The sequence below is a fragment of the Ostrea edulis genome, chromosome 4, assembly GCF_947568905.1.
Source record: "Ostrea edulis chromosome 4, xbOstEdul1.1, whole genome shotgun sequence".
NCBI lineage: Eukaryota > Metazoa > Mollusca > Bivalvia > Ostreida > Ostreidae > Ostrea > Ostrea edulis.
Window position 1 is genome coordinate 9,633,535 of NC_079167.1, and position 26,174 is coordinate 9,659,708.

The 26,174-nt window shown below is 34.6% G+C and overlaps 1 protein-coding gene and 1 long non-coding RNA gene across 2 annotated transcripts in view; one reads left to right on the forward strand and one right to left on the reverse strand.

Annotated features, from left to right (window-relative positions):
• The first annotated feature begins 3,538 nt into the window (after nt 1–3,538).
• LOC125669415 (ribosome biogenesis protein BMS1 homolog) overlaps nt 3,539–26,174 on the forward strand; it is a 44,450-nt gene continuing 21,814 nt past the window's right edge. The window contains exons 1-15 of the mRNA XM_048903900.2: nt 3,539–3,617; nt 7,256–7,480; nt 7,729–7,919; nt 10,217–10,296; nt 11,320–11,508; nt 12,598–12,740; nt 15,709–15,830; nt 19,722–19,921; nt 20,093–20,223; nt 20,312–20,402; nt 21,036–21,624; nt 21,789–21,949; nt 23,756–23,837; nt 23,985–24,086; nt 24,256–24,419. Of these exons, the coding sequence (XP_048759857.2) occupies nt 7,314–7,480; nt 7,729–7,919; nt 10,217–10,296; nt 11,320–11,508; nt 12,598–12,740; nt 15,709–15,830; nt 19,722–19,921; nt 20,093–20,223; nt 20,312–20,402; nt 21,036–21,624; nt 21,789–21,949; nt 23,756–23,837; nt 23,985–24,086; nt 24,256–24,419 (2,412 nt within the window). The 5' untranslated portion in view covers nt 3,539–3,617; nt 7,256–7,313. The remainder of the gene's footprint in view (nt 3,618–7,255; nt 7,481–7,728; nt 7,920–10,216; nt 10,297–11,319; nt 11,509–12,597; nt 12,741–15,708; nt 15,831–19,721; nt 19,922–20,092; nt 20,224–20,311; nt 20,403–21,035; nt 21,625–21,788; nt 21,950–23,755; nt 23,838–23,984; nt 24,087–24,255; nt 24,420–26,174) is intronic.
• On the reverse strand, nt 10,455–15,948 carry LOC130053982 (uncharacterized). Its single transcript, XR_008802207.1, has 2 exons — nt 15,694–15,948; nt 10,455–10,766 (listed from the first exon to the last, which is right to left on the reverse strand). It is a non-coding gene; the product is annotated as an uncharacterized LOC130053982 (long non-coding RNA).

Below are 26,174 nucleotides of genomic sequence, written 5' to 3' on the forward strand. Positions count from 1 at the left end.
ACTGGAACATTGATACACTACAACAGCTGTCAAACATTATAAGGCATTCATGATGTTGAGCACGCTTTGTCGTTGACAAGCTAGCACTAACACTGTATCATACGTTTCACGTTGACGTTAATTAAAACTTGTAAATTGTTATTTTTCTTTTTTAAAACAATAATCTGTACCAGGTATCTTCTTTACAATTATAATACACCACAGAAGTTGACAGAACATAATAATATACTGTCGACTGTCAAAGGGTTCTCTAGATACGCTTTCTCAATGCGTGGACTGTTCAGAAACACACTGCATCTAATCTTCACACTTTTAAAAATTGTGTTACATTTATAGCAAGAAAATGGTGGAAATAAGGTGTCAAGACACAGCACGATCAATGTCCTGAACCCATCAGAGTTATTTACCACTTGATGTAAGGTTCATTCTCCAGAAAGCCAATCGAACACAGCCACTCAATCTTTGATCACTTGCACTCTGTCCAAATCACATTACATAACCATTTCTGTTGTGGTTACATCTCTCTCTCTCTCTCTCTCTCTCTCTCTCTCTCTCTCTCTCTGAAAGGGATGCAACACTTGTAACCCCTTCTCCTTTGTCATGATGTTATACACTTATTTAAAAGAAAATTGTCGTTTGTCGAGTGTGCTGTTTTACAAAGTTATATGAATGTTCATGATATCAGATGCTGAAGATAGATTCGCGCACGAAAAAATAAAATAAAATAGCTGCAGAACTGTCAGATAGACACCGTTGAAGTCTGTCTGCAATGCTGTCCCACTTAGCCCTCTGATAAAATTTTGCGACGGTTCTGATCCGTCTCAATATTTTCTCAGAGAGCTACAGTTCTGCAGTTAGAGAAAATATTAATATGTACTTTTAAAATATACTAATGTATCAGGCACGTAGAACCAGGGGATGCTCCTCCACTTTTTGACAAAGTTCATCTTCCGTAAATATGGCAAGAAATAAGGACCTCGTTTTTAGGCGATACTTTTGTACACAAGGTTGCATGCTCTATATTTCTTTATCCAAAAATTACAGAACGGGTACATTACAAATCGTATGGAAAACGAAAGTAAGAAATATCTGTATATGGATACAAATTAAATTGTACACTTGGTAACAGATGCTCACAACTCTATATATATGAAATTGATACAAGCTGAATTTTTAAAGTAAAAAATTAGGGACTGGAGAGAGAGAGAGAGAGAGAGAGAGAGAGAGAGAGAACATAGGCGTAGCTTGGGTTCGAATATTACCGAGGTAGGGGGTCTGGGGGCGCCCCCCAGAAGCTATCGACATTTTAACAACGTAAAAGGTGTTTTTTTTGTGGTTTTTTTTTTTTTACCGAGGCAGCTGCCTCGGTTGCCTCAATGGAAGCTACGCCACTGGAGAAGGTTACAATGGTTACACAGGGTGCACTTGGTTACAGATGGTCACAAGTCTATACTAGTATATAAAATAGATACAGACTGAGTTAATTGTTTGAATAAAGAATTAGGGAAGGGAGAGAGAGGCCAGGTTACAATGGTTACACAGGGTGCACTTAGTTGGTCACAACTGAAATATTAGATGAAACTCAATATACTCAACCGTACGAAGTAAATCAATTTTTTAAATTGAATTTTTAATACATGAATACTTGGCAGTCGCCAGTTAAAAAAAGACATTGATTCTCTACCCTGGCACCTACCGGCCTCTGTTCAATATGAATGTTTACGATATCAAATGTCGACAGATAGAGATTTGCGAACGAGAAAATATTGTGTACTAGATTCATGGGACAGCCTCCTTACATGTACTTTATTTACACGCAGTTATTTTCACATGCAAAGTAAGATATATAGTGGCTGCTTGGCCCCACTTTTTGGTAGTATTAGTGAATGGTAAGATTGTAAGTTTGAATGAACTGATAAATTGAAGGACGGCCGGTACCCCCGCCTCTCATTAGCGATATGAAGTTTTGGCTAAAGCCGGAGGAATTTTCATTTTTTTAAAAGCTTGTCAAATTTTTAGAATACAAATTCTCTTCCGGCTGCTCTCCCCACCTCTTTAAAAAAACAAGACCACGTACAGTTGGCAACTGCCATATTTAAATTAAGAGGCTACGGCCAGTTATATTAAATCGTGGCCTCCAGATATACATGTAGTAAGTGGCGATCGCCCATTAAACCTTAGCATCCACTGGCTACTGTAATTGTAATCAATTTGTAAATGTCACTTAAATATCTTTTATGACTATGTGAAGGAATTTGTGAAATGATGTACAGTGCCATTGAAAAGGATTATAAAATCTACACGCACACGCGCGCGCGCGCACGCACGCACACATACACAATCATTGTTGTTGTTGTCGTGGATGCAGAAGGTGTATTGTATATATGCAGGTACGAATGAAAGTGAATAAATTAAGAGAACTGTTGTATGCATAAATGTGTATGAATAAGATAAAAGTGAATAAATTGATGAATATGATCACCAGGGCCGTAACTGCCGATGAGGCAGACGAGGCAACTGCCTCGTCTGATTTTTTGGCAAAAAAGAAAATAAAATTATATAAATGTTATATTATAGGATATATGTTTAAAATGAAGACAAGCACCTTTGTCTTTGACACCATATTACGATTCTTTACATAGTACAAATGAAACACAAACATGATAAATTGGGATTTAAAAAGTGTCATTTTCAGTCGTAAAGTCAATCGGCGGCCCCCAATCCCCTGCCTCCCCTGATTTAGAACCCTACTTACGGCCCTGATCACCAAAATATGTTAACATGACATCAACGCTTTATTTGGTGTCGAGACGAGATGCATAAATCAGTCATTTTTCCTACAGTCTTCTACCTGTTGGATGTCACAGTGAGCCAGCAGCGTTATCAAACATGAATGGATGAAATTAAAAATACCATTTCGAAACAGAGATTCAATAAAGCAAAAATTCAGCTATAATCTGTTTGAAGCATTAAGCACAAATGATTTTGGAATTTGAAGTTATTTTTAAGAAATGAAGATACTCTTTGATAGGTCAAGCGTATTGAAAATTTCCACCTCAATTTGTTGCATCAATGAAATTATTACAAAACGATTTTTGCAGAAACAGTTTTTTAAAAAGAAATTTTTGTTATGAAAAAAACCCAAACAAAACAACTAGGCCCTACTTAATTAGGATTTATAGATCATTCAGTTTTAAAAAGAAACGTAATTTATTAGAATAATACTTAAGTTTTATGTGTATTTAAAACCGGTAATTTTTCGCCATGTTTATGTTAATCAAATACCGTAAAAACAGGAGCTTCCGAGGGCTTTGTCCCCTGGACCGTCATCAGGGCTTCGCCCTGGACCCACTTAGGGGAGGGGTTGAAATGCGACCCCCAGACCCCTTGCTCCTCAGATATTCCCACTCCCACTTCCCCAAATCTGAAATCCTGGATCCGCCAATGCTATATTTCACTGACTGCAGATGTATGATTTTGACAAATCATATTTAAACTATTGAAATCACATAAGTAGTTAGGATTTGATGATGAAACCTGTAGGCATAAAGACGATTTATAACTGGAATTAGTTGACGATCGACTTACTTCCAAGATGGCCGCCTCCATTGAAAAACGTGAGATGATACTGGCAACATTTTTCTTTGCTTTTAAGTATTTTCACTCTTACTAATATCATTATATATACATGTATGTGATAAGATTAAATGAATGATATATTGACGGTGCTACTGTTTGAGCGAGCGTAGCTACATGTATATATTTTGTAATGTTCATGCTTTGATCAAGTTCAATCGAAACAATATCTATTTGCTAAATACTCAGTACATGAATAAAATTAGGCGGCAGAAACAGCCCATTTTAGTTTTCTACCAGGGTTTCATATTAAATCATTAAAACATATAATACATGAATGTGATTGAAATATTTTTATGCTAGGCCTATATACATTTTATTTCTGTTGTCTTCACTGTGACTTTCTTAATCTTTGACGCGCGAAATGTTTTGAACTTCATGCTCTCGACTGCCTCTACTTTCCTAATTCTACTCTCAATCTTTCCAAGTTACAAACTGTGTGATAAAAATGCCCAAGTCTCTTTGCAAACCTTTCAAGTTTGTAAAACTTTGTGAACAGCACTGCCTTTGAACATAAAACGCATTTCAATATAATGATAGTTTTAAATAAATCCATAAATTCAACACTTTTTTTTCTTGTTAGAATAATCAATTCCTTTTGAGGCTCTAGTATTTTAATCAGATTTGTGGTTTGCAGTAGATTATACACAATTTGTATTCAATGCCATATTACGTATGCCTAATGTTTATGTACATTATCCTGGTATCATGACTTTTACAAATGGAAATAACAAGTCTTTAGATCCGCCACTGTCAGTCTTTATTGTGACGCACATCAAAACGTCGCACATCATCTTATCCTGCCTTTCGTAAACATTGCACTGCGGTTTACATTACGCCTAATGGTGTACTGAATTTTTGGGCTGGGAGACCCCAAGATTAGGATGATAATCCGCATAAGTTCACAATCATAGTCCAAGGTGTGACTTTGCGAGATCTCAGCCATTTTTGACAAGGGACTTCTGGAATTGGTGTCAATTTTTTTTCTTGTTAATGGTTTAAGATTTAGCTCGGATTATTTCCTGCGTTTTAGTCATTAGAGCTCGCAGTATGAGCCAGCGCTCTGCGCTGACTCGCAATGCTCGCTATAAATGAATATCACAGCAAATACCACAGGTGCTTGGGTCTTAATATATAATTTATAACTGGGCACATAAATAAACTGTAACTGTCCTGCTTTGCATATATACACCGTAGAACTCGGCCTACAGTTATTATTATTATTATCATTAGTAGTACATACATGAAGTATTATACTTTGCCAACTTTCCATGTTGTTAAAACAAGCCAAACCAGTGTTATTATAAGATACCACACTGCAAATTGTATCATAAACTTACATTATAATTGTTTGTACTTAATTGTATCAATGTTGGTATCTGAATTTTAATCAATAGATAGATAAAAAAAACCCTCCAAAACCAACTGTACCAGTGGTGCAAATGTAAGAGTCATGTATGTTGTACATAACATTATATATTTCCAGTATTTATTGGGGATGGTATCCCATTTGGGCAATGAGATCCAACTATTTAAATGTAAATTGAAAAATAGCTGATTCAATTTATTTGTAGCTTTTTAGTCTTAAGCTTGATATGAGGTGAAAATGCATACTGTATGCCTTGAAATTTTTACCCTGAGTCATTTTTGTGGAGATGCATTTAAAAAATTCCTGTGTCATTTGTAAGAAATTGGCTCCCAACCATTTATTAAGATCATATCGTTGATTCCATCACTCCGTATAATTTCTCTGCATTCTGTTGTGTGTATGGCTTTCCTGATAGGTTCATCCCATGACCTGAATTCTTTATACAGTTCTTCTACATGTTTCCTTTTGCCTTGCTTTCCTCACAGTTCCAAAAAAAGGTTGTTTAAGGGTTTATAAATTCGGGTTTGGGTCTATATAACTATTTTAAAAATCTAATATATGTTTATACCATGGACCAAGCGAACCATGGAATGGTCGTTGGTGTGTCCCAAGTGATAATCATAATTCCGTTAAATACGATATTATAAATTATAATTCGTTTAAAAATATATATTATTTATGAAATTCTCCTTGCACTAAATGCCCAGTAACATCTAAATTTTAAAGGAGGGATATATGATGATAGCTACAGGATACACCTATTCATTTAATGTGGGGAATATAATGCTAGGTGACATAAAGCATGCATTGTGACGTCACATTTAGCCTTGACTTTTTTCTCTTTCAGATCAAACAATTATAAAATACAGCAATACATTCCATTTGCAATTTGAAAGACATTTAAAACTAACCAACAAATTCAAAGTGGTAAAAAAGTAAGCGTAGATATATTGTATTTTTTTTTTTAAAAGAAACTCATGAACTCATTCATCTGTTTAGTCATATTACGGTTTTTTATTTGATGATTGGCTAAAAACTGTATCTATAATAATTACAACATTCATTTTTAACAGCCTGAGTGTTTGAATTACCAAGTGAATGTCAGTCTTGTATTTTTGGCATTCAAAATTAAAACATGAATAACTGTAGAAGCAATCAATGAACAAAACAAAATGGTGGCGCCCATGTGGATCACAAAATTTTCAGTGAACGTATGTAGAGAGTAGAGAATTCATTTACTGATTTTCTCATTTTTTGTTTTACATACATGTTACCTCTAGAGCCTTGCTTCACGGACGGGCCTTTGACCTGGCCGAGCCTCACTTGGTACAAGTTAAAATCAAAAACCTTTATTTGTATTTTGTTACAATAATTACTTGCAGATATGGACTTAGGTTTAGACTCGATCCATGGTACTAGAAACAGCATTGTCACATCTACTCGTTTCCATTCCATGTTTTCAATGCTTTGTCATTGACAATGTTGATCTTGTGGCGTATTTTCAATGCGTTTGACATATCTTACATACTGTCATTGTTTATAGTTTTGTCCACAATGCCATCATTTAACAATTAATCAAAATACAGCCATATTTTGGATTTTGACACCATTTTGTTTAAACAGATTTCTAATAATGATTCTATCATGAAAACCAGACTTGAACCGAAATACGGAAAAATGGAACTGAACCCGACCCGAATAACATGACCCATGGTTTTTGGTTATTCCAGGTGCCCGTTGCAGCCCTACTTCCTTCGCTCTGTGGGTGTCCAGTGTAGGACTCTTCTGGCATTGCTCATGACAATTAGTTCTCATTCTTACTACATGCTCTATACATTTGTATAGTGTATTTCATTTAATGAATTTGTTTTTATATATCATACAAATTATCTACAAAGAAAAAAGAGTTATTTGTAAATTTACTTTTTCCTGATATTCACTGGCTGTAACAGACATCAGGAAAATTAACCTGGGTTCCTTGGAATAATAATACAGTACATATAATTGAAGTTTCTCTCACAACTCAGATAAGGAAAAAAATCAGTGAGTTATTAAGGGGAAATAATCTTAGTCTAAATACATACATGTACTGATTGATTTGGTCAAAGGTGTAAAATTTTAAGGCCATGCAAGCTTGCATAGTAGGCATTGATAATCAACATATATAACAGGAAAGTTTTTTTTTTTTTTTTTTTTTAACAGGAATATGAAATGAAATCATTGATATTCAAATATGTAACTGTTTTCTAGGTCTAACTTGTTGAAACATCAATCTGATATACCGTTGAAAATATAACATTCTACAAAAATGGAGGAGGATGCAAATAAGAAAGTACATAGAAAGCGACAGGCGGGGCCGAAGGCAGAAAAGAAAAAGGCAAAGAATAAACACCAACAAGATTTAACTCCGCAACAGAGAAACCCTAAAGCCTTTGCTATTCAACATGCTCAGAAAACTGCCAAGCTTATTAAAAGGTTTGTATCACAGGCAAATCTAAAGGAAATGTATGCATTCTAAACATCTTGAATTTTGTCTGTAGTTGTTGTGTCATTCAGTTGTTTGTAATATAGCCTTAAACAAAAAAAGTTTTTGTTTTTAGAGTGTATTTGTGGGACAAGACGATAAGTAATATGTCAAGGGAAATTTGAAACGTGATTGTGTGTGCAAGCGCATTTTTCATATAAAGAGACATGAGCATATACCCATGTATTAAATATTGTAGAACACAAGATATTAAGACCAAGAAGCAGCACATTCCCATGGTGGACAGGACACCACTGGAACCGCCCCCAATAGTGATAGCCATTGTCGGCCCACCCAAAGTTGGAAAGTCCACCCTGTTACAGTGCATAGTTAAAAATTTCACAAAACAGAGGCTTGCCAATGTCCAAGGCCCAGTTACGGTTGTGTCAGGTAGACATGATATTTCTGTATATAGAGTGTAAATAATTGAAAACATGTCAGGCATTTATTTTTTAAATCCTGAAAATGGGACATAATTTAAAAAGTTCATCTATAAATGAATTATCTTAGATCAGCCATGATAGATAAGATCTAAAAATATCTAACATAATTTTTGTAGGATTGATTAATATTGGAAACATTTTGTAGGACTGATTGATATTGGAAACATTTTGTAGGACTGATTAATATTGGAAACTTTTTGTAGGACTGTTTAATGTTGGAAACATTTTGTAGGACTGATTAATATTGGAAACATTTTGTAGGACTGTTTAATGTTGGAAACATTTTGTAGGACTGATTAATATTGGAAACATTTTGTAGGACTGTTTAATGTTGGAAACATTTTGTAGGACTGATTAATATTGGAAACATTTTGTAGGACTGATTAATATTGGAAACATTTTGTAGGACTGATTAATATTGGAAACATTTTGTAGGACTGATTAATATTGGAAACATTTTGTAGGACTGATTAATATTGGAAACATTTTGTAGGACTGATTAATATTGGAAACATTTTGTAGGACTGATTAATATTGGAAACATTTTGTAGGACTGATTAATATTGGAGACAGTAGAAATGTTTTCAACCAATCTGGCTTCATGACCATAAACTGAGAATAGACTTGGGTCAAATTATCAAATTGATCTATTCCATATAATAATATTTTCAAGTCAGGAAAATTCATGATGAGGTTAGATTTTGATATGATTTAAAATGTCAGTAAAGTATTTGTGTAATTTAAACAAGCCAAGTGTAAATAGTACAAAATTTTAGTTCTGACTTAAGTCTATTGAATGGTCATGCAGCATGATTCAAAGGCACTTGTAATTGAATCTCCTGTGATATCTAGTGGATTAAGTAGATCATTGAATCTCCTGTGATATCTAGTGGATTAAGTAGATCATTTGATTCTCCTGTGATATCTAGTGGATTAAGTAGATCATTTGATTCTCCTGTGATATCTAGTGAATTAAGTAGATCATTGATTCTCCTGTGATATCTAGTGAATTAAGTAGATCATTGATTCTCCTGTGATATCTAGTGAATTAAGTAGATCATTGAATCTCTTGTGATATCTAGTGAATTAAGTAGATCATTGATTCTCCTGTGATATCTAGTGAATTAAGTAGATCATTGATTCTCCTTATGATGTCTAGTGAATTATCTAGTGGATCATTGAATCTCCTGTGATATCTAGTGGATTAAGTAGATCATTGAATCTCCTGTGATATCTAGCGAATTAAGTAGATCATTGATTCTCCTGTGATATCTAGTGAATTAAGTAGATCATTGAATCTCCTGTGATATCTAGTGAATTAAGTAGATCATTGATTCTCCTGCGATATCTAGTGAATTAAGTAGATCATTCTCCTGTGATATCTAGTGAATTATCTAATGGATCATTGAATCTCTTGTGATATCTAGTGAATCATTGATTCTCCTTATGATATCTAGTGAATTAAGTAGATCATTGATTCTCCTGTGATATCTAGTGAATTAAGTAGATCATTGAATCTCTTGTGATATCTAGTGAATTAAGTAGATCATTGATTCTCCTGTGATATCTAGTGAATTAAGTAGATCATTGAATCTCCTGTGATATCTAGTGAATTAAGTAGATCATTTGATTCTCCTTATGATATCTAGTGAATTATCTAGTGGATCATTGATTCTCCTGTGATATCTAGTGAATTAAGTAGATCATTTGATTCTCCTGTGATATCTAGTGAATTAAGTAGATCATTGAATCTCCTGTGATATCTAGTGGATTATCTAGTGGATCATTGAATCTCCTGTGATATCTAGTGAATTAAGTAGATCATTTGATTCTCCTGTGATATCTAGTGAATTAAGTAGATCATTTGATTCTCCTGTGATATCTAGTGAATTAAGTAGATCATTGAATCTCCTGTGATATCTAGTGGATTATCTAGTGGATCATTGAATCTCCTGTGATATCTAGTGAATTAAGTAGATCATTTGATTCTCCTGTGATATCTAGTGAATTAAGTAGATCATTGATTCTCCTGTGATATCTAGTGAATTAAGTAGATCATTGATTCTCCTTATGATATCTAGTGAATTATCTAGTGGATCATTGATTCTCCTGTGATATCTAGTGAATTATTAAGTATATATAAGTAGATCACACACATAGTGAACCTAATTTAGTAAAACGTTATATATCAATATTATATACATGAGTAATTTGACTGCATAAAACATTGGATTTCTTATTCAGGTAAAAGCAGGAGACTGACATTAATGGAGTGCAATAATGACATCAACAGCATGATTGATCTGGCCAAAGTAGCAGACCTGGTCAGTATTGTCAGAGTTTTTGAAATGAAAATAATTCACTGGCATAGTGGACTGGTGAATTGATGAAATTTTATGGTCTGAAGAAATATTTACTGGTCAGTATTTTAGTTACTTGAATGAAAAAAAACCCCCAAACAAACAAACAAAATAAAACATCAAAAAAAATTATTATTTAATGTAAAGCCACAATATTCACTACCTCATGACCGGAGTAATAGTAAAGGTGGACCATTTGAATTCCATCTATGTGACTTCAAATGCCTTGTTGAATAAGCAGACTTGTCTTCCAAGGGCTGCAAAGGTGTGTGCATTTGTGGGAACAGCAATGGAGCCCCAACCTGGAATGGCCTGCACACCAAATTTTTTAAATCTCACTGAAGCATCTGTCAACATGATAACGTCGAATTCATGTAACAAAGTTGTATTATTAGCAGTTTCCATCCATATCCGCTTATGTTTCGAATATGATCCTGAAAAATATAAAAAAGGAAATCGTCTAATTTCGCACTTGCAGTGCCTATTGGTTTGTTTTAAATGTTTGGTATTCAATTCCAAATTACATAAGCGTTTAGATTTACTCATTTAAATACACAGATTCAAATGTTCAGTCAATTTTACAACTACATTTAAAAACCATGCACATAAAAGAGGTTAAAGTTCCAATTTGATCATTTACACATTACCAGTCCTTTCACTTTCAAGTTCAGACTGATTATAATCATTATATGTACAAAAAATCCCTGACTATAGAAATATTTAACTGTTTTGCTGGTGGGACTTGCAGATTTTAGAAACTCTGGTATTGTGGTTGTGTATGTTTAATTTACATATTGCAGTAATGAAAATTAATGTGAATCAGAAAAATTTCTGTTTGGATCAGTAGGTGAAAGACTTCACCTATTTGTACATACAATGTATATAAGACTTTGTAGAATCATTGAATTATTTTTATAACTCCTTGTAAAACCAGTGTAGGATTCCTATATATCCCTGTAGAACCAATATACCATTTCATTTTTTCAGGTATTATTGTTGGTTGATGCAAGTTTTGGGTTTGAAATGGAAACTTTTGAGTTTCTGAATATCTGCCAAGTGCACGGCTTTCCAAGAATTATGGGAGTACTGACTCATCTTGATGCTTTCAAGGACAACAAACAAATGAGGAAAACCAAAAAGAGACTGAAACACAGATTTTGGACAGAGGTGTATCAGGTAAACATTGATTTTCTGTTATGGAGTGCTCAAGCATTTAATAGTGTAGAGTTATGTTTTGTGAACTTTATTTCATTATTGTTTAGCGTTTTGTGTATTTGATAAAGAAATAAAGCCCTTTATTACATGATTGAATAATTCCGAGCTTTCGGATTGGCTGAGATCTGAAAAACTAGAAAATAGAACATTTTATTCACCTCCACGGGTCTTTGAGGTGAATATAACATTTGATTTTTCCAACATTGGACCAAAGACGAAATCGTGATTCCCAATGTGATTGGTTGTTATCCCCTTGCTATTCATTGTGAGAAGGGATATCGCAACATTCATGTGTGGGCGAGTATGTATGTGAGTGTGTGTAAAACACTAAGTTTGGAGATGCTCTACAGGCCACATTTTTTCTGTGATTGATTTGATACTTCACAAGTAACTGTGTCACCAAGAGAAAAAGAACCTATTGATTTTGGGAGTCAAAGGTCAAGGTCACTATGGGACTTCATAGAAAAACCTTTAGACACTTATTGCGAGTGGATATGCCCCACTTTACGGAGCTCTTGTTATGTTTTAGTTATCCCATGTAAAACTCGCATCTCTAACCGCTTTCAACGAGGCCTTGCACTCTAGCTGTAGACAAAGATGGCTGACCAGGCTCCATGGCCATAGGCTGAGAATAGAATGAACTCAGAATTCAAATTTTGTATATACCTTGGGCTTATTAACATTACACAAATGGTATTTTGAATCATATTAAAATCAAATCTGATCATGAATTTTTTTTATTTATATATACTGTATTAATTTTATATGGATTAGGTCAATTTGAAAATTTGACTTCAGTCTATTTTCAGTTTATGATTGTGGAGCAAGGTATCAATCATTCATATCAGCATTAGAATCTGGTTTCAATATTTTAGATTATTCAATCATGTAATAGAACAATTATAGACATTTACTTGGTCACATGATGATTTAGGTACTTCAAAGTACAATATTCACTGAGCTCAGTGTTTTTAAAATACCTTGAAAGTCTGCAACTGTTTGTCCTTGTGAAAATGAAAATTTCATTGCAGAATAATTGTGATTTTGTAGGGTGCTAAGTTGTTCTATCTTTCTGGAATGGTAAATGAAGAATACCAGAAGACAGAAGTTCACAACCTGTGTCGATTCATCTCTGTCATGAAGTTCAGGCCCCTGCAGTGGCGACTCACACATCCCTACCTCCTTGTGGACAGGTAATATACCTGTATACTGGTAGCACTTTAAGTACTTGATAGGAAACAGTGACAGTGAAAGCTTCATTGTTAATTCAGTGAAATGTAGGGAAACATGATCCACAGAGTACAAACAGGTTTGGTACTTTCTCCAGCATGCTAGAGGTTCACAGCACTATACCTTTGACTTGGCTCCAAGAGGTGTATATATATAAGGGTCATTAACTGAGGCTCTAACTTGTTGGAGTAGTATGTTACTTTACTAAAATGTGGCTTGGCAAAGACAAATTCTGGAATATAGGAAAGATTTTATAAATACAGTCGAAGTTTGTTGTTTGTCCAATGGCGTTGCATCCATTTAATAAGGCAAAAAGACAAATGGTACACATGATTATGAGGTATTCACAAATATTAAAGCAACACACTACTGACGGTAAATAAATTGGAAAAAATATCAGAACTTATTATATACTTTCAATTTCATCTCTTCTTTTTTCTTTAAAAGTTTGCGGGCATATATCACACGATATATGCCCGGAAACATTCCGGCCCACAAACATTACGTCACAATCAAATTTCTACACCGTTAATTTTCAAATTTTTCGTGTTTTTCATCTTTTACTCAGTTAAACCGATAAAGTTATTGTTAAAAATAAAATTATTGTTAGTTTCTAAATGAAATTGAAAGTATATAATAAAAAGGTTATAGACTTTGTATGGGAAATATGACGACCTCGTTTTTTGTCATGGATGGACCTTGCAAGCTCGGTCCGTCTACGCGCCAAAAAACTCGGTCGTCATATTTCCCATACAAAGTCTATAACCTATAAAAATAGAATGCAGGGGTGTGATTTTTCCTCTTTTCAGAGGAAATCCTCTGATTTGCTCAATTTTCGAAAAAATGAAACGCTCTGGATTTGATCTAAAGTGGCAGAGAAGGATATTTTTCCAGGTAGGGTGAGGTGTTTTCCTCTCTTTTTGACCAGTTTTCCTCTGATTTCCGAGGAATTCAGTCACATCCCTGAGAATGACATATTTGTGATTGAATATGTATAATTTCATTGAATCAGAATGGATCTGAAGCAATAAACCCATTAAATCTGCAGAAAATGTCAAATCACGCATCATTGTCATCCTGACAGTAATTTCTGTTTGTAATATCCAATGTGCACTGACCTCGGAAGTCACCAGTTCAGAATAATACAAAAGAGAGGAACTGTGCACGTATCAGATTTGTAAACAATTTAACATGCCAATTTTAAAGAAAATTCTAATCAAAATTTCATTCCAGTGGCACATTTGCATACTGGTAATTAATACTATCTTACACTTATAATACTTCAAGTCTTTTATGAAACGATGTAATATTTAAAAAAAAATGTGTAGTTACTCATGTCAGTTGACAATGGTCTCCACAAACCTGATTATGTTCGGGAATCATCGTTCCTGTGTCCGAGTATATGACAATTGCATCAGAGGCTATGGCGATTTATACAGAATGCTCATTGTAGGTATGCTCTCAAACATATTCCCTTGCTCATTTTGCTGAATTTTTCATCAGATCTTAAGGATTGTATTAGTTATATCAATAAGTGTTAATTGGTGCATACTTGGATAGTTGAAAAATACCATCAGTTGCTTCAATGAACAACTTTTAACCTGAGTTATGTACTTTTGTCATTTCTTTTGGAATTACATGTACATCTTTAATGTCTACATTGAAAGAATTTATTAAAACAAAAAAGAAGAATAGGGGTCACTGTCCTTGTTATTGAACTATGTTGTGGTAAACTTGACCTTTTGCACTTTAGATCTGCTTTCGATTTATTCTATGAAGTTTAACACAATGTAAGCACCACAAATCAATCATTAAAGTAAATTAATGTACACTCGTGTCTTCTTATGGAAAGTTTAAATACTAGTAGAATGACCTTTTTGCACTCAAAATATGCAAAAATTCATCTGATTGTATCTTGCTTAACGTCTCTCTCGAGAATTTTTCACTCATATAGAGACGTCACCAAGACCGGTGAAGGGCTTCAAATTTAGGCCTATGCTCGGCGCTTACAGCCATTAAGCAGTGAGGGTTCTTTAGCGTGCCACACTTACTGTGTCACGGGACATCGGTTTTTAAGGTAATCTCCAAGGACCCATGACATTCACACCTGATGCTGAGCTTTTGGCGATGGAACTGTCACTACCTGTTTTAATGACTAAGGTCTGTCGCAGCCTGGATTCGAACCCTGGCCTTCCGCATGCAGGGCAAATGCTCTAACCTCTAGGCCACCGCGGGAGATTGGCTAGAAACTGAAAGTTTCAAAGAACAGTCTAGGAGTATTGTTTAATTTTAAAAATTGTGCTTGAGTTGCAATGTATCTCCTATCCTTGCTACCTTGCCATTTGGGATGAAAACAGATTTTAGTCCAAAAATTCATATATATGTTTTGTAATTCTCCTATTTGGAAGACTTGAGTTTAGCTTCCAAATATACTCAAAATTCAGCTTGCAAGGACTTTGTCCCCTGGAGCCATTGGGAGCTTTAAGGCAGCCTCCAAGCTCCTGCCTTAATTTGTGTGTACATTAATTAACCTCTAGTCCATGAACAGTACATTGTATTAACTTCAAAAGTAAATGTACAAAAGCTTCACAAAATGATGTTGTTTTGTGTCCATAGAGAGCATAAAGTTAGACCTAAACTTCTCATATAAGGTCACCTGACCCCCCCCCCCCCCCCCCCCCCCGACCCCCCCCTTAGGTCAAACCAATCTAACATGTTTGATGTCTGTCAAAGAAAGGGCTCTTAAGATATTGAGGGGACAACACTTTGTCTACCAACCGTCCAGCAGACTTACCTACCTACCGACAGGTCCAAAGCAGTATGCCCCCTTTTCTCAAGGGGGAGGGCATAGAAATATTTCAATACATATATTTGTGAAATCTTTGAAATAAGAGTTATATTGGTGAATTCATTTACCTGATGTCCTTTTAGAATTGAAGACATCACTGACCCAGAGGAGATTCGACAGAAACCTAAAATTGACAGGAAGCTGTCCATGTACGGTTACGTCAGAGGGACACACCTGAAGAACCACTCCATGGTCCACATCCCAGGCAAGTCAATATCCGTGTATAATTACTCACTCGTATTTATATTTTGACAACTTTAGCACTGATGTAAGTGTACTAATTTATCACCAATGTATAAATGTTACGGAACATGTATTTGAATTATATGACATTAATACTGAAAGGCATGGTGTCTGATTTTGACTGCATGATAGTTCTAGTTTATTATTCTGTGAAATAATTGTGATCTACATGTACATTAGCACAAAGTTTTTGATATACTAAACTCTGTACACACATATATAAGTACATTGTATACAGTACACGACACGAGTTTTATACACCCCACCGTGGAAAGACCACGGAGGAAAATCCACGGAGATACACCTTGTCCTCCGTGTTCCACGGTGTGTGTTATTTGCGAATACACACAGCTGCGAAGAGCTTTGTTCTGGCCATGGGCACCTTGCGGGAGATGTGAAAATGTGCCGCAGGCCAAATAATCAAGATAAGGGTGGAATTTTAAGAAAAGAAAAAATGTCAATATTTTTCCCCCTGATACTTATATTGTTTTTCAGCATATTGAGCCGATTCGAACGATACCAAACACTATATATTATGTTTTTAAGAAAACCTGGTTTTGACTTTTTTCTTTTAGTCTTCTTTCTTCATTAAAATATTCTAAAAATTCTATGTTTAAATAATGCGTACTTGCAGGCAATTCCTGTTTTGAATGCGAATTAGTATATTCAGTAAATGAAAAACATACATGTACAACATGTGATAGGGATATTTAATAATTACCCATGTGCTCTCTCTCTCTCTCTCTCTCTCTCTCTCTCTCTCTCTCTGTGACAAATGCGCTGTTTAACATAATTACCTCCATCATATTGTGTTGATATGCATCTTGACAAATATAACTTTATCCAATATAGAAATTAGAGCATTGTCGATGATTAACAAATTGGAATTAATTTATTACGTAATTAATAGAAGCAAAAATACAAACCATCGAATGATTTATTTTTAAAATCCCGAGTTAATTACATTTGACTGAGACTTATGTTCGATGTACTTTGATAGAGGTTTTCATAAAAAAAATGTTCATAGGGAGTGTCTGGATAATGCAATGATTTTTGTATAATAAGTATATACCATGCAAATTCCTAGGGTCTTTCTCACAGTATAACTAAATTACGGTTAGCTAGTTTGGGTTATGACTTCTCATGAAAAGTGTGAAATATATTGGGTCGGCGCGATATCAGATCTAGTCTAAGATCACGGGTATCTTACGCTGACCCAATATATTTCACACTTTCCGCAAGAAGCTAAGCACTTCTGTTGATTTCAAATACACGGATTAGCTGACTCCCATTGTTCTACTGAGGCGAAAACCCCTTCGAATTTGCATGGAATGTACAAGTTATACACAGGTCATTGTTATAGTCATACATCATAGTACCGCTAACCCAACAAACATTTTTTTTTTTATTTTGAATAAGTTATTGAATGACGAAGTATGACCAAACTGCAGATTGAACTTTATAGAGCCCCGTGCTAACATTACTTATATATTTTTCAATGTATCAGAAGGGGTATGTTGCCGGTTAAGTTGTGTAAATTTCTTGACAAGCAATAAAATAACAACAGAAATGGTGCTTAAATTGTCCGATTACGAAAACCTTTCAAGTTTTCAAAGTACACCCTCTCCGATTCTACGTGCTTGTAATCAATATTTAAGGATGTAAATCCTCGGTGTCAAATGCAACTAGTTCATGAAAAAAAAACTAATATAAATATAAACAGAAATGACTTTACGATTATTTGCTTTTATTCATATACGCTATCGATTATTAAGATCTTTAATTTAATCTTTAGATGCATTAGATAATGAAAGCGCGCGAGAGAGAGAGAGAGAGAGAGAGAGAGAGAGAGAGAGAGAGAGAGCATTGGTAATTGTTTCATCTTCGTTAGCCGAGATTATTCGTGCACGAAGGCACAGTTGACTCAAAACCCATTGCTAGCGGAGATTAGATGAATTTTACCTCCGTATTATGTTAAAACTGCCCAAAACCTAGTACGTTTGTTTTACAATTTTCATTCAGAAGACGCGCAAGTTATTGAGTTACTGAATAAACGAGAAAACGTCTGCATTTTTATTTCAATCGTTGTCAACTCTTTACTTTGTGATATTTCAAGACTACATGTACTCAATTCAATTTATTGGATCTCATCACCATTATGCAATGGTATATAAAAATATAAAGACAAAAAGCTGTTATATATACATTTAGTAAATAATACATGCGTGTAATAAAGTATTTATCAAGTTAGAAAAAAAACCTAAAAAAAAACCGTGTTATTATTAATGTGAAATATGGGCATTCTAATGAAATTTTCCTAATGAAAGTACGTAGTTTTCTAAAGATTTGTTTAAAAGTAAAGATAGTTTTAATATTTATTTGTTTAAGTGATAAAAATTTGAGTCTTTGCTCACATTGCTTCACAGTTGAGTACATAATGAAATTCATATCCAATGTAAACATGTACATGTATATAGCTGACCTTAATCACATATTCCTAATTACAATGAAAACCTTACGTAAAAATAAACTATTGCTTATGGTACACATTTCTTTGAACTGCTGTTTATCAAATTGAAATTACTGGCATGTGATTGTCGTTGTTCATGACCCTTCTTTTATTTGGTGAAATTGTGCTGCACGTGCCGTGAAACAATGTACCGACGAGTGGTAGGAATAACACAGGTGTTTATATACAGGATGTCGAGAATTTGGGCGTTTCATAAAAAAGGTGTGAACGTCTGCAGGGAAGTCTACATACGGATATGAACCGAAAACACCAACGTATCATTAAACAACAGTTACAAGAATTGAATGATTTATAGCTAATTTCTAAATAAGTAATGGGGTGAGGGCATGTATGCTGGCCAAGCGAAAAGGTTTTTTGGGTGAATCATTTCGGAAATTATTTCTTTGTTTTATCACACGGAGGTACACGGTGGCATCGACGGAGGTACAGGTGACATCCACGGAGGTGCGAGGTGGCATCCACGGAGATCCTCCGTGGACTTCAATGTCTAGCTCGCGCGGAAAAATAGGACTTCAAAGGTGCCGACAATTTTAAAGGTCCACCGTGTTTGGGGCAAATTTGTTCCTCTGCGTTGCGTGGAACACGCATAAAACTCGTGTCGTGTACTGTATTTAGCATAAGGATTTGAATGGATCTTGTCATAAATTCATGTAGTAAAAAAAAAGAAAGAACAATTGAAGACCAGTTTAATGACTGTTGAAACTTCATGATCCAGTGTCTGGTACCCAGCCCCCTTTTCTAAAGAAAAAAGTAATATACAATGTTTATCAAATTCATGATCCCCCCCCCCCCTCCCAATGACTTATTCGTAATCAACTAATCTTAAATGTAATAGGCACATGTACATGTCTGATACATACATGTAAGCATATGTGTGTGTAAGATTGTCACATTCAAGAACACTGATTATGTAGACTAACTTTAATGCTCTCTCTCTTGATCAGGTTGTGGGGATTACAGTATCAGTGATAAGAACACTGATTATGTAGACTAACTTTAATGCTCTCTCTCTCTTGATCAGGTTGTGGTGATTACAATATCAGTGATATGAACACTGATTATGTAGACTAACTTTAATGATCTCTCTCTTGATCAGGTTGCGGGGATTACAGTATCAGTGATATGAACACTGATTATGTAGACTAACTTTAATGCTCTCTCTCTCTTGATCAGGTTGTGGTGATTACAGTATCAGTGATATGAACACTGATTATGTAGACTAACTTTAATGATCTCTCTCTTGATCAGGTTGCGGGGATTACAGTATCAGTGATATGAACACTGATTATGTAGACTAACTTTAATGATCTCTCTCTTGATCAGGTTGTGGGGATTACAGTATCAGTGATATGCAGACTTTACCAGATCCATGTCCAATGCCAGACAAGGAGAAGAAAAAGACCCTCCATGTGAAGGAGAGATTGATCTACGCTCCCATGTCTGGGGTGGGGGGAGTTATTTACGACAAGGATGCCGTGTATATAGACCTGGGGGGCAGCCATTCCCTCACACAGAATGCAGAGGTACAGAAAACAAGAAAAAATAACTGATAAAGTATAAAGAGAGAGAACAAAGTAACTCAGAAGGGTTCATTTTTTATTAATTTTTTCTCTCATAATCCTTTATGACCATTCATTATGATCGTGTGGTGTTTGATATTATAAACCAGTAAACTTGTGTCATTATTCTAACAGGAGTCTGATGCCCCGATGAATGAACTTGTGGCCTCTTTGATGAATGTAAACAATCCACTGGATGAGAAAATGACAACCAGTCACATGACCTTATTCTCTAATGCTGCCCCAATCATAGAGGCAGATTTACAGTATGTTTCGAATGATTGTTCACTGGGATAAGAATGGGATTTGATTTGATTCATTTTATAATCAAAGTAAATATATTGATGTTTGTAGAGAGGATAAGGATGACGATGAAGAAATCTCGAGGATTCGTAGATTGGCGGAGTTTGATGTTGATCCAGAAAAAGACCACAAACAACGAAAGGTAAAGTCAACACAGATTTTTGTGTGTAGGAAAGAAATGCTCCATGCTGGGAACTTTTATCCCTTTTTTGATTTCACAGTTGTCCTAGTTAGCAAATTAAAAAATAGGCAAGTTTGAATTTACTCATTATTCAAAAGTTGTAATATAGAAGGTTGTGGGTGAAAAGAATGTCATCAGAAAGTATGATTTCATTTATTTTTTCTTAATTATCGTAGCAAAGTTTCATTTCATAAATGGGACCAAATTATCATTACATATATTGAACATATTGTCAAAATTTGAAATGAGTCTTTGTAGTAGACAATTCCTTTTGTCTTGATTACTATATGATTTGCTAAATATGTATTGTAAGATCTTACATCCGCAATATTTTATCAGCAAATCATGATTTTCATGAACATTCAATTTGTTAGTCACCATATACAACTTGTATGTATAAAACTATTCATGAGAGACTGACTTTTACTTGAAGGATTCGTCACATTTATGCAAAATTAAAGTACTATACCTACAAATAAAAGTGATTTACAGCAATGTAGCAAAATTTCTTTATCAAATTATTATCACATTAAAAGCATATTTTTGAAAGATGGGATTATATGTTAAAAGTGAAAGTATGATTTTATTTATTAGAAAACGGAGGACTTGGTGTTTGATGATAGTGACGAAGAGGGAGAGGCATTCAGTCTGTTTTCAAACTCGGTGAAAAAACAAATTGGGACTAATTCTGAAAAGGCAGATCGGATTCATGAAAATGAAAACAGTGAATCTGAATCAGGATCAAATAGTGGCTCAGACATGGAGTATTCTGAAGAGGAAGAAATTGCAGTAAAAAAACCCAAACTGTCAAGGACTTCAAGTGAAGGAAAATCTGGTTCCTTCAATTTTGCTGGTGCTGATGTGACTGACCCTGAAAGTGATGCATGTGCCGAGTCCGATGATGATGTGCAAAATGGAAGAAGTGATATTTCTAAAAGTGTGATGGAAGATAGTGATGATGATGTTGATGAAGAGGATGATTCTAATAGTGATGAGGACAGTGAAGGCAGTGAGGAGGAGGAAGAGGACATTGTGGAAGAAGCTGATAGTGAAAGTGATGAAGAGGATGGTGAAGAAGAGGGACATTTAAAATGGAAAGCTAAAATAGCTGCTTCAGCTGCTGAGTCATTCAAAAGGAGGAAATCAGATAGGATTAATTATAGGAAGCTTATCTATGGGAAAGGTCTGTTTACTAGGGAATATTCCAACAATTTGTTATTTATTTACCTTGGTGATATTCAGTGAAAGTAACCATTTTGCAATTTGTTTCTTCTTTGTATTCATGTATTTAGATTATAAATGTTATTTTCACCTTCTCCCTAATGATGAAATACCCTTTCTGTTAAGTTGAGGAAGAGGAGCAGGAAGAGGAGGAGGAGGATGAATTGGGAGGACTGTTTAAAGTGTTAAAACAGAAAGAGCAAAAGAAAAATCCCAACCTGGAAGCTGATATGACGGACAGCTCTAAGTGTGTGCCCAACAAATTCCAGGCCTGGGAGTTAGAGGAGGTAGGTCAGGGGTCAGGCAGGTGGTAAATCAGGGATTAGGAAGGTGGTAAGTTTGTTAAATTCATGGCCCTCGATGGTAGGATGGGGCCACAATAGGGGACCAAACTTTTACATACAAATATAGGGAAAATCTTGAAAAATCGTCTACTAAAGACACACTGGGCCAGGAAAGTTCAAATTTACATGGCAGCTTTTTGACTAGTGCAGATTCAAGTTTGTTGAATTTGTGGCCCCCAGATGTAGGGGATCAAAGTTTTACTTGGGAATATATTATTTTTAGAAAAATTCTTTAAAAATCTGCTTCTCTAGAACCACTGGGCCAGAAAAGTTTACCTTTACATGACAGCTTCCCGACATAGTGCAGAATGGGGAAAATCTTTAGAAATCTCCTTTTCAAAAATCATAGGGCCAAAAAAGTGGAGATTTACATGAAAACTTATTGACATAGAGTAGATCCAATTTTGTACAATTCATGGTCCCCAAGGGTAGGGTGTGGCCACATTAGGGGATCAGCTGATATATAGGATAAATCTTTAAAGATAGCTTTTGACCTATTTAAGCTAGGGCTTTCATATTTTGTATATACATTTCAATTTCTAAAACTCTAAAGAAAAAAAGGTACATAATTGATAGAAATATTATTCATGTCCATGAAGTTACTTAGTGCTTTTTTTAAATAGATGAACTGACACTTAGAATGACGTTCAAGGTAAAAGGAAAATTACAACAGACGATAAAATACTTCATTTCTGCCACTATATTGAACGAAAAAGTTTGAAAAGAATACATTTCAAATTTCACTTTAAGATTTCACTTGTTATTTTGGGGATTTTGATTGGCCAAACCATGATATATACTCCTCTATCTGCAAATATAACCAGATGTAATGTCAAAACCATCCTCAAATCCTGTGTTAGGCTGTCTCCAATACAACTGAAATGATCATGGATGGTAACACTGTAAGGGGCGAGATCAAAAGATCGATGTCGGATAAAAATCTAAATTCAAATAGTTAGGGGGACTGAAGAGGAGGGGGGGGGGGGGGGGGGGGGGGGTCTGTGTGAAAACTCCTGTAAGTTTCTGTCATCCGACATCGAATACACATTAGTGGAGAAAGAAAAAAGACAAGTGACTGTTAAAAACCATATGATATTACATTTTAATGAACATTTATTAGTTTTATTGAACACTTTCATTTGTGAAAAAAAAAACAGTAGAAAAGGTATACAGAGTGTTATTTATACTTGTTTGTTTTTACTTGTTAATCGTTAAGTTTCAACATCCATCATATTGACTGTTAGTCCCCGAGGGTCTCTACAGCCCAGTAGCTAAGTACTTCGTTACTAGCTTGAAAATACGGACGTATATTTAATTGCTGTTATAAAATTTAGAAATTCATTTCAAAATTAAGGATTATCTCCCTCACGCATAGCTCTTATCCTTCGATGAATTTGACTCCACTTTTTTGGCACACTGTTTTCCCCTATAATAGTTCTAAAACTTCATTGTTATTTCGGATTTCAAACATTTCGGTTGAGCATCACTGAAGAGACATTATTTGTCGAAATGTGCATCTGGTGCATCAAAATTGGTGCTGTATAAGTTTTATATTTAGTTCTTCTAAGGGGGTTGGGGAAAACTATGTGAATTTAATTTTTTGTCAGACATTGAACTTTTGATCTCGCCCCTAAATCTGTTGATGCTTTAATTCCAAAATGGTTTCTTTTGAAGAATTGGAAGTGTTACTGTCCATTCTTTGGTAATTTTTGTATGTAACTTTTTTCATGTTTTCATGCAACTCCACAGGTGCAGGATTTGATCAGGGACTGCTTTGTAACAGGAAACTGGGACAAGAGCGAGGATGCTAAAGAGCTGCTTAACCAAGATGGTGAGGAAATTAAGCTCCATTTACGTGTATTTAAATTTTTTCAAAAACAATTTCATTGCATTCCAAGTTTTTTTGTTTCAGCACATAACTATGGTTTCATGAATGTACGAGAAATTGTACAGGTGTACATGTAACAATGTTTTTCAGATGAACTGTTTGGAGACTTTGAGGATCTAGAGACTGGTGAAGTTCACCATGGTGATGGAGGTGAAGAAGATGAAGAAGATGATGAGGGTGAGGATGGTGAAGGTAATAAATCACTGATTATTTTTCTTCCACCACAATTACCATAGTAATCAAACGTTTGCAAAGAATTCATAAATCTAACAAGTTCAATTTTTTTTTTAGAGAGTAGTATCATTTTCGCATCTCTTTTTTCTTGTCGAAATTTAATTGTTTGTTTGATATATGTGCATAGAAGAGTCATCGGAGAGGAAGAAAACAAAGGCAGAGAAGACGGCCTTAGAACGAAGAATGGAGAAGAAGAAGAAGCTGAAGGAGATGTTTGATAATGAGTATGACATGAAGGGAGATAATGAGTTCTATGATAACTGGAAACTACAGAATGAGGAACAAGCCAAGGTAATGTAAGGGGCACATTATGTACCTAACGCAAGGGGCATATCATGTACTTAATGCAAGGGGCATATCATGTACTTAATGCAAGGGGCATATCATGTACTTAATGCAAGGGGAATGCCATGTACTTAATGCAAGGGGCATATCATGTACTTCAAATATGCAGAGAGAAATGCAATCACATCTATATTTAAGGACCTTTTAAGGGAGTTTAAAAAAAAGGTCACATATATGACAGGTGCTCTTTTACAGTAATTTAGGTTTAAATGGAGTGGAGATAGTATGTTAAGATTTGCATATAGTGTTTCATTTTTTTTTTATCATTGGTATATCTTAAATGAATTTTTGAAATATTGTAAAGTGTTTGTAAAAGATATAAATGAATACAGCATCAAAAAGTTTTATGTGTCATAAAACCAATTTGCTGTCTTCACAATTAAAACAAATCCTTTTAAATATGAAACATGTATGCATATTTTTTTTATTTTACAAAATTGGTGTGAGTTTGTTTGTTTTTTAAAAAAAAAAAAAAAAGCAATTATTGAATGCCTCCCTTTTTGTTCTGAAATTGTTGACAGGTGTATATGACATTTTCAAGGACATTGAATGCAGTTGATTAGCAAAACCTAATGAGACTACTACATGTAGTTTCCTCTCTGTCAGGCCCTCTATCTGGTGATTTTTTTGTTTAAGATTTATGGAACTTTGTGCTGATTGTAGTTTTCCACACTTTTCTCCACTATGCTTTTTAAAAATTGAAATTTGATATATAATTATCTAATGCCAGGGTAGACACAGACTGATTTTCATTATCATCATGGTTGACATACATATGTATTCTAACAAAGTTTGGAAGACTAAGTTTCATTATTGAGTGAATTTCTTTAATTGTTGTACTCCGTTTTCTAGTTTATTTTTTATTGCATAAGTTCTGTATGATTTACTGAATGAATTATGAAATAGATTTTATCTATTCTTTTTTTTATGATTATTCATAAACTGTTGATGTAAGATTATTCACTCAGAATTTTACATGAATGACTTAAACTGGGACTGGTAGGGAACATGTATTTGCTACACAAAATTTACAGAATGCTTGTTAATCTTTATAGTTGCCCATGTCATCATTTAATTATTTAGTGTATATATCACCCTAAAATGATAGTGTAGAGACAATGTTCAGTATAATTATTTAACTTCCATAGTAAGGGAAACAACTCAAGATTGGAAGCAGTCAAAATTTGTTTTGTTAAATCAACATTGTTTTGCAAGCAAGTTCCATGCTTTGTACGTGTACAGTGTAATTATCGCCTAATATTAACCACATTGTCACTTCTGTATTGTGTGGGCTTAACTGATAAGTAGGTTCCTGTCTCACATGTATTTTTCACACCACTGTCTGATTGCACTGAATAAACATACAGTCTAAAATATAAACATTGATACATGGTATTTAGTTGTAAAATTTTGTTTTGCTATTTTGAAGAAAATAAATCACCATTGTTCATACATATGCTAATTTTTGAGAATCCCCATGGGGGATTTTGTGGGTGACATTTTTTCAAAGCTTTAGATTCATGACATTTTGTCGGGAAAATAAATATTTGTCTTTTTAAAAGAAAATATAGATCTGATACATTCTACATGTATCATACATGTACATATTTTAAACACAAAATAACAAAGTGTGTTTTATTCTCCACCACCTAAAACAAAACTCAGACTATTGATTAATTTTTTGGGAGCCTATATATTTGT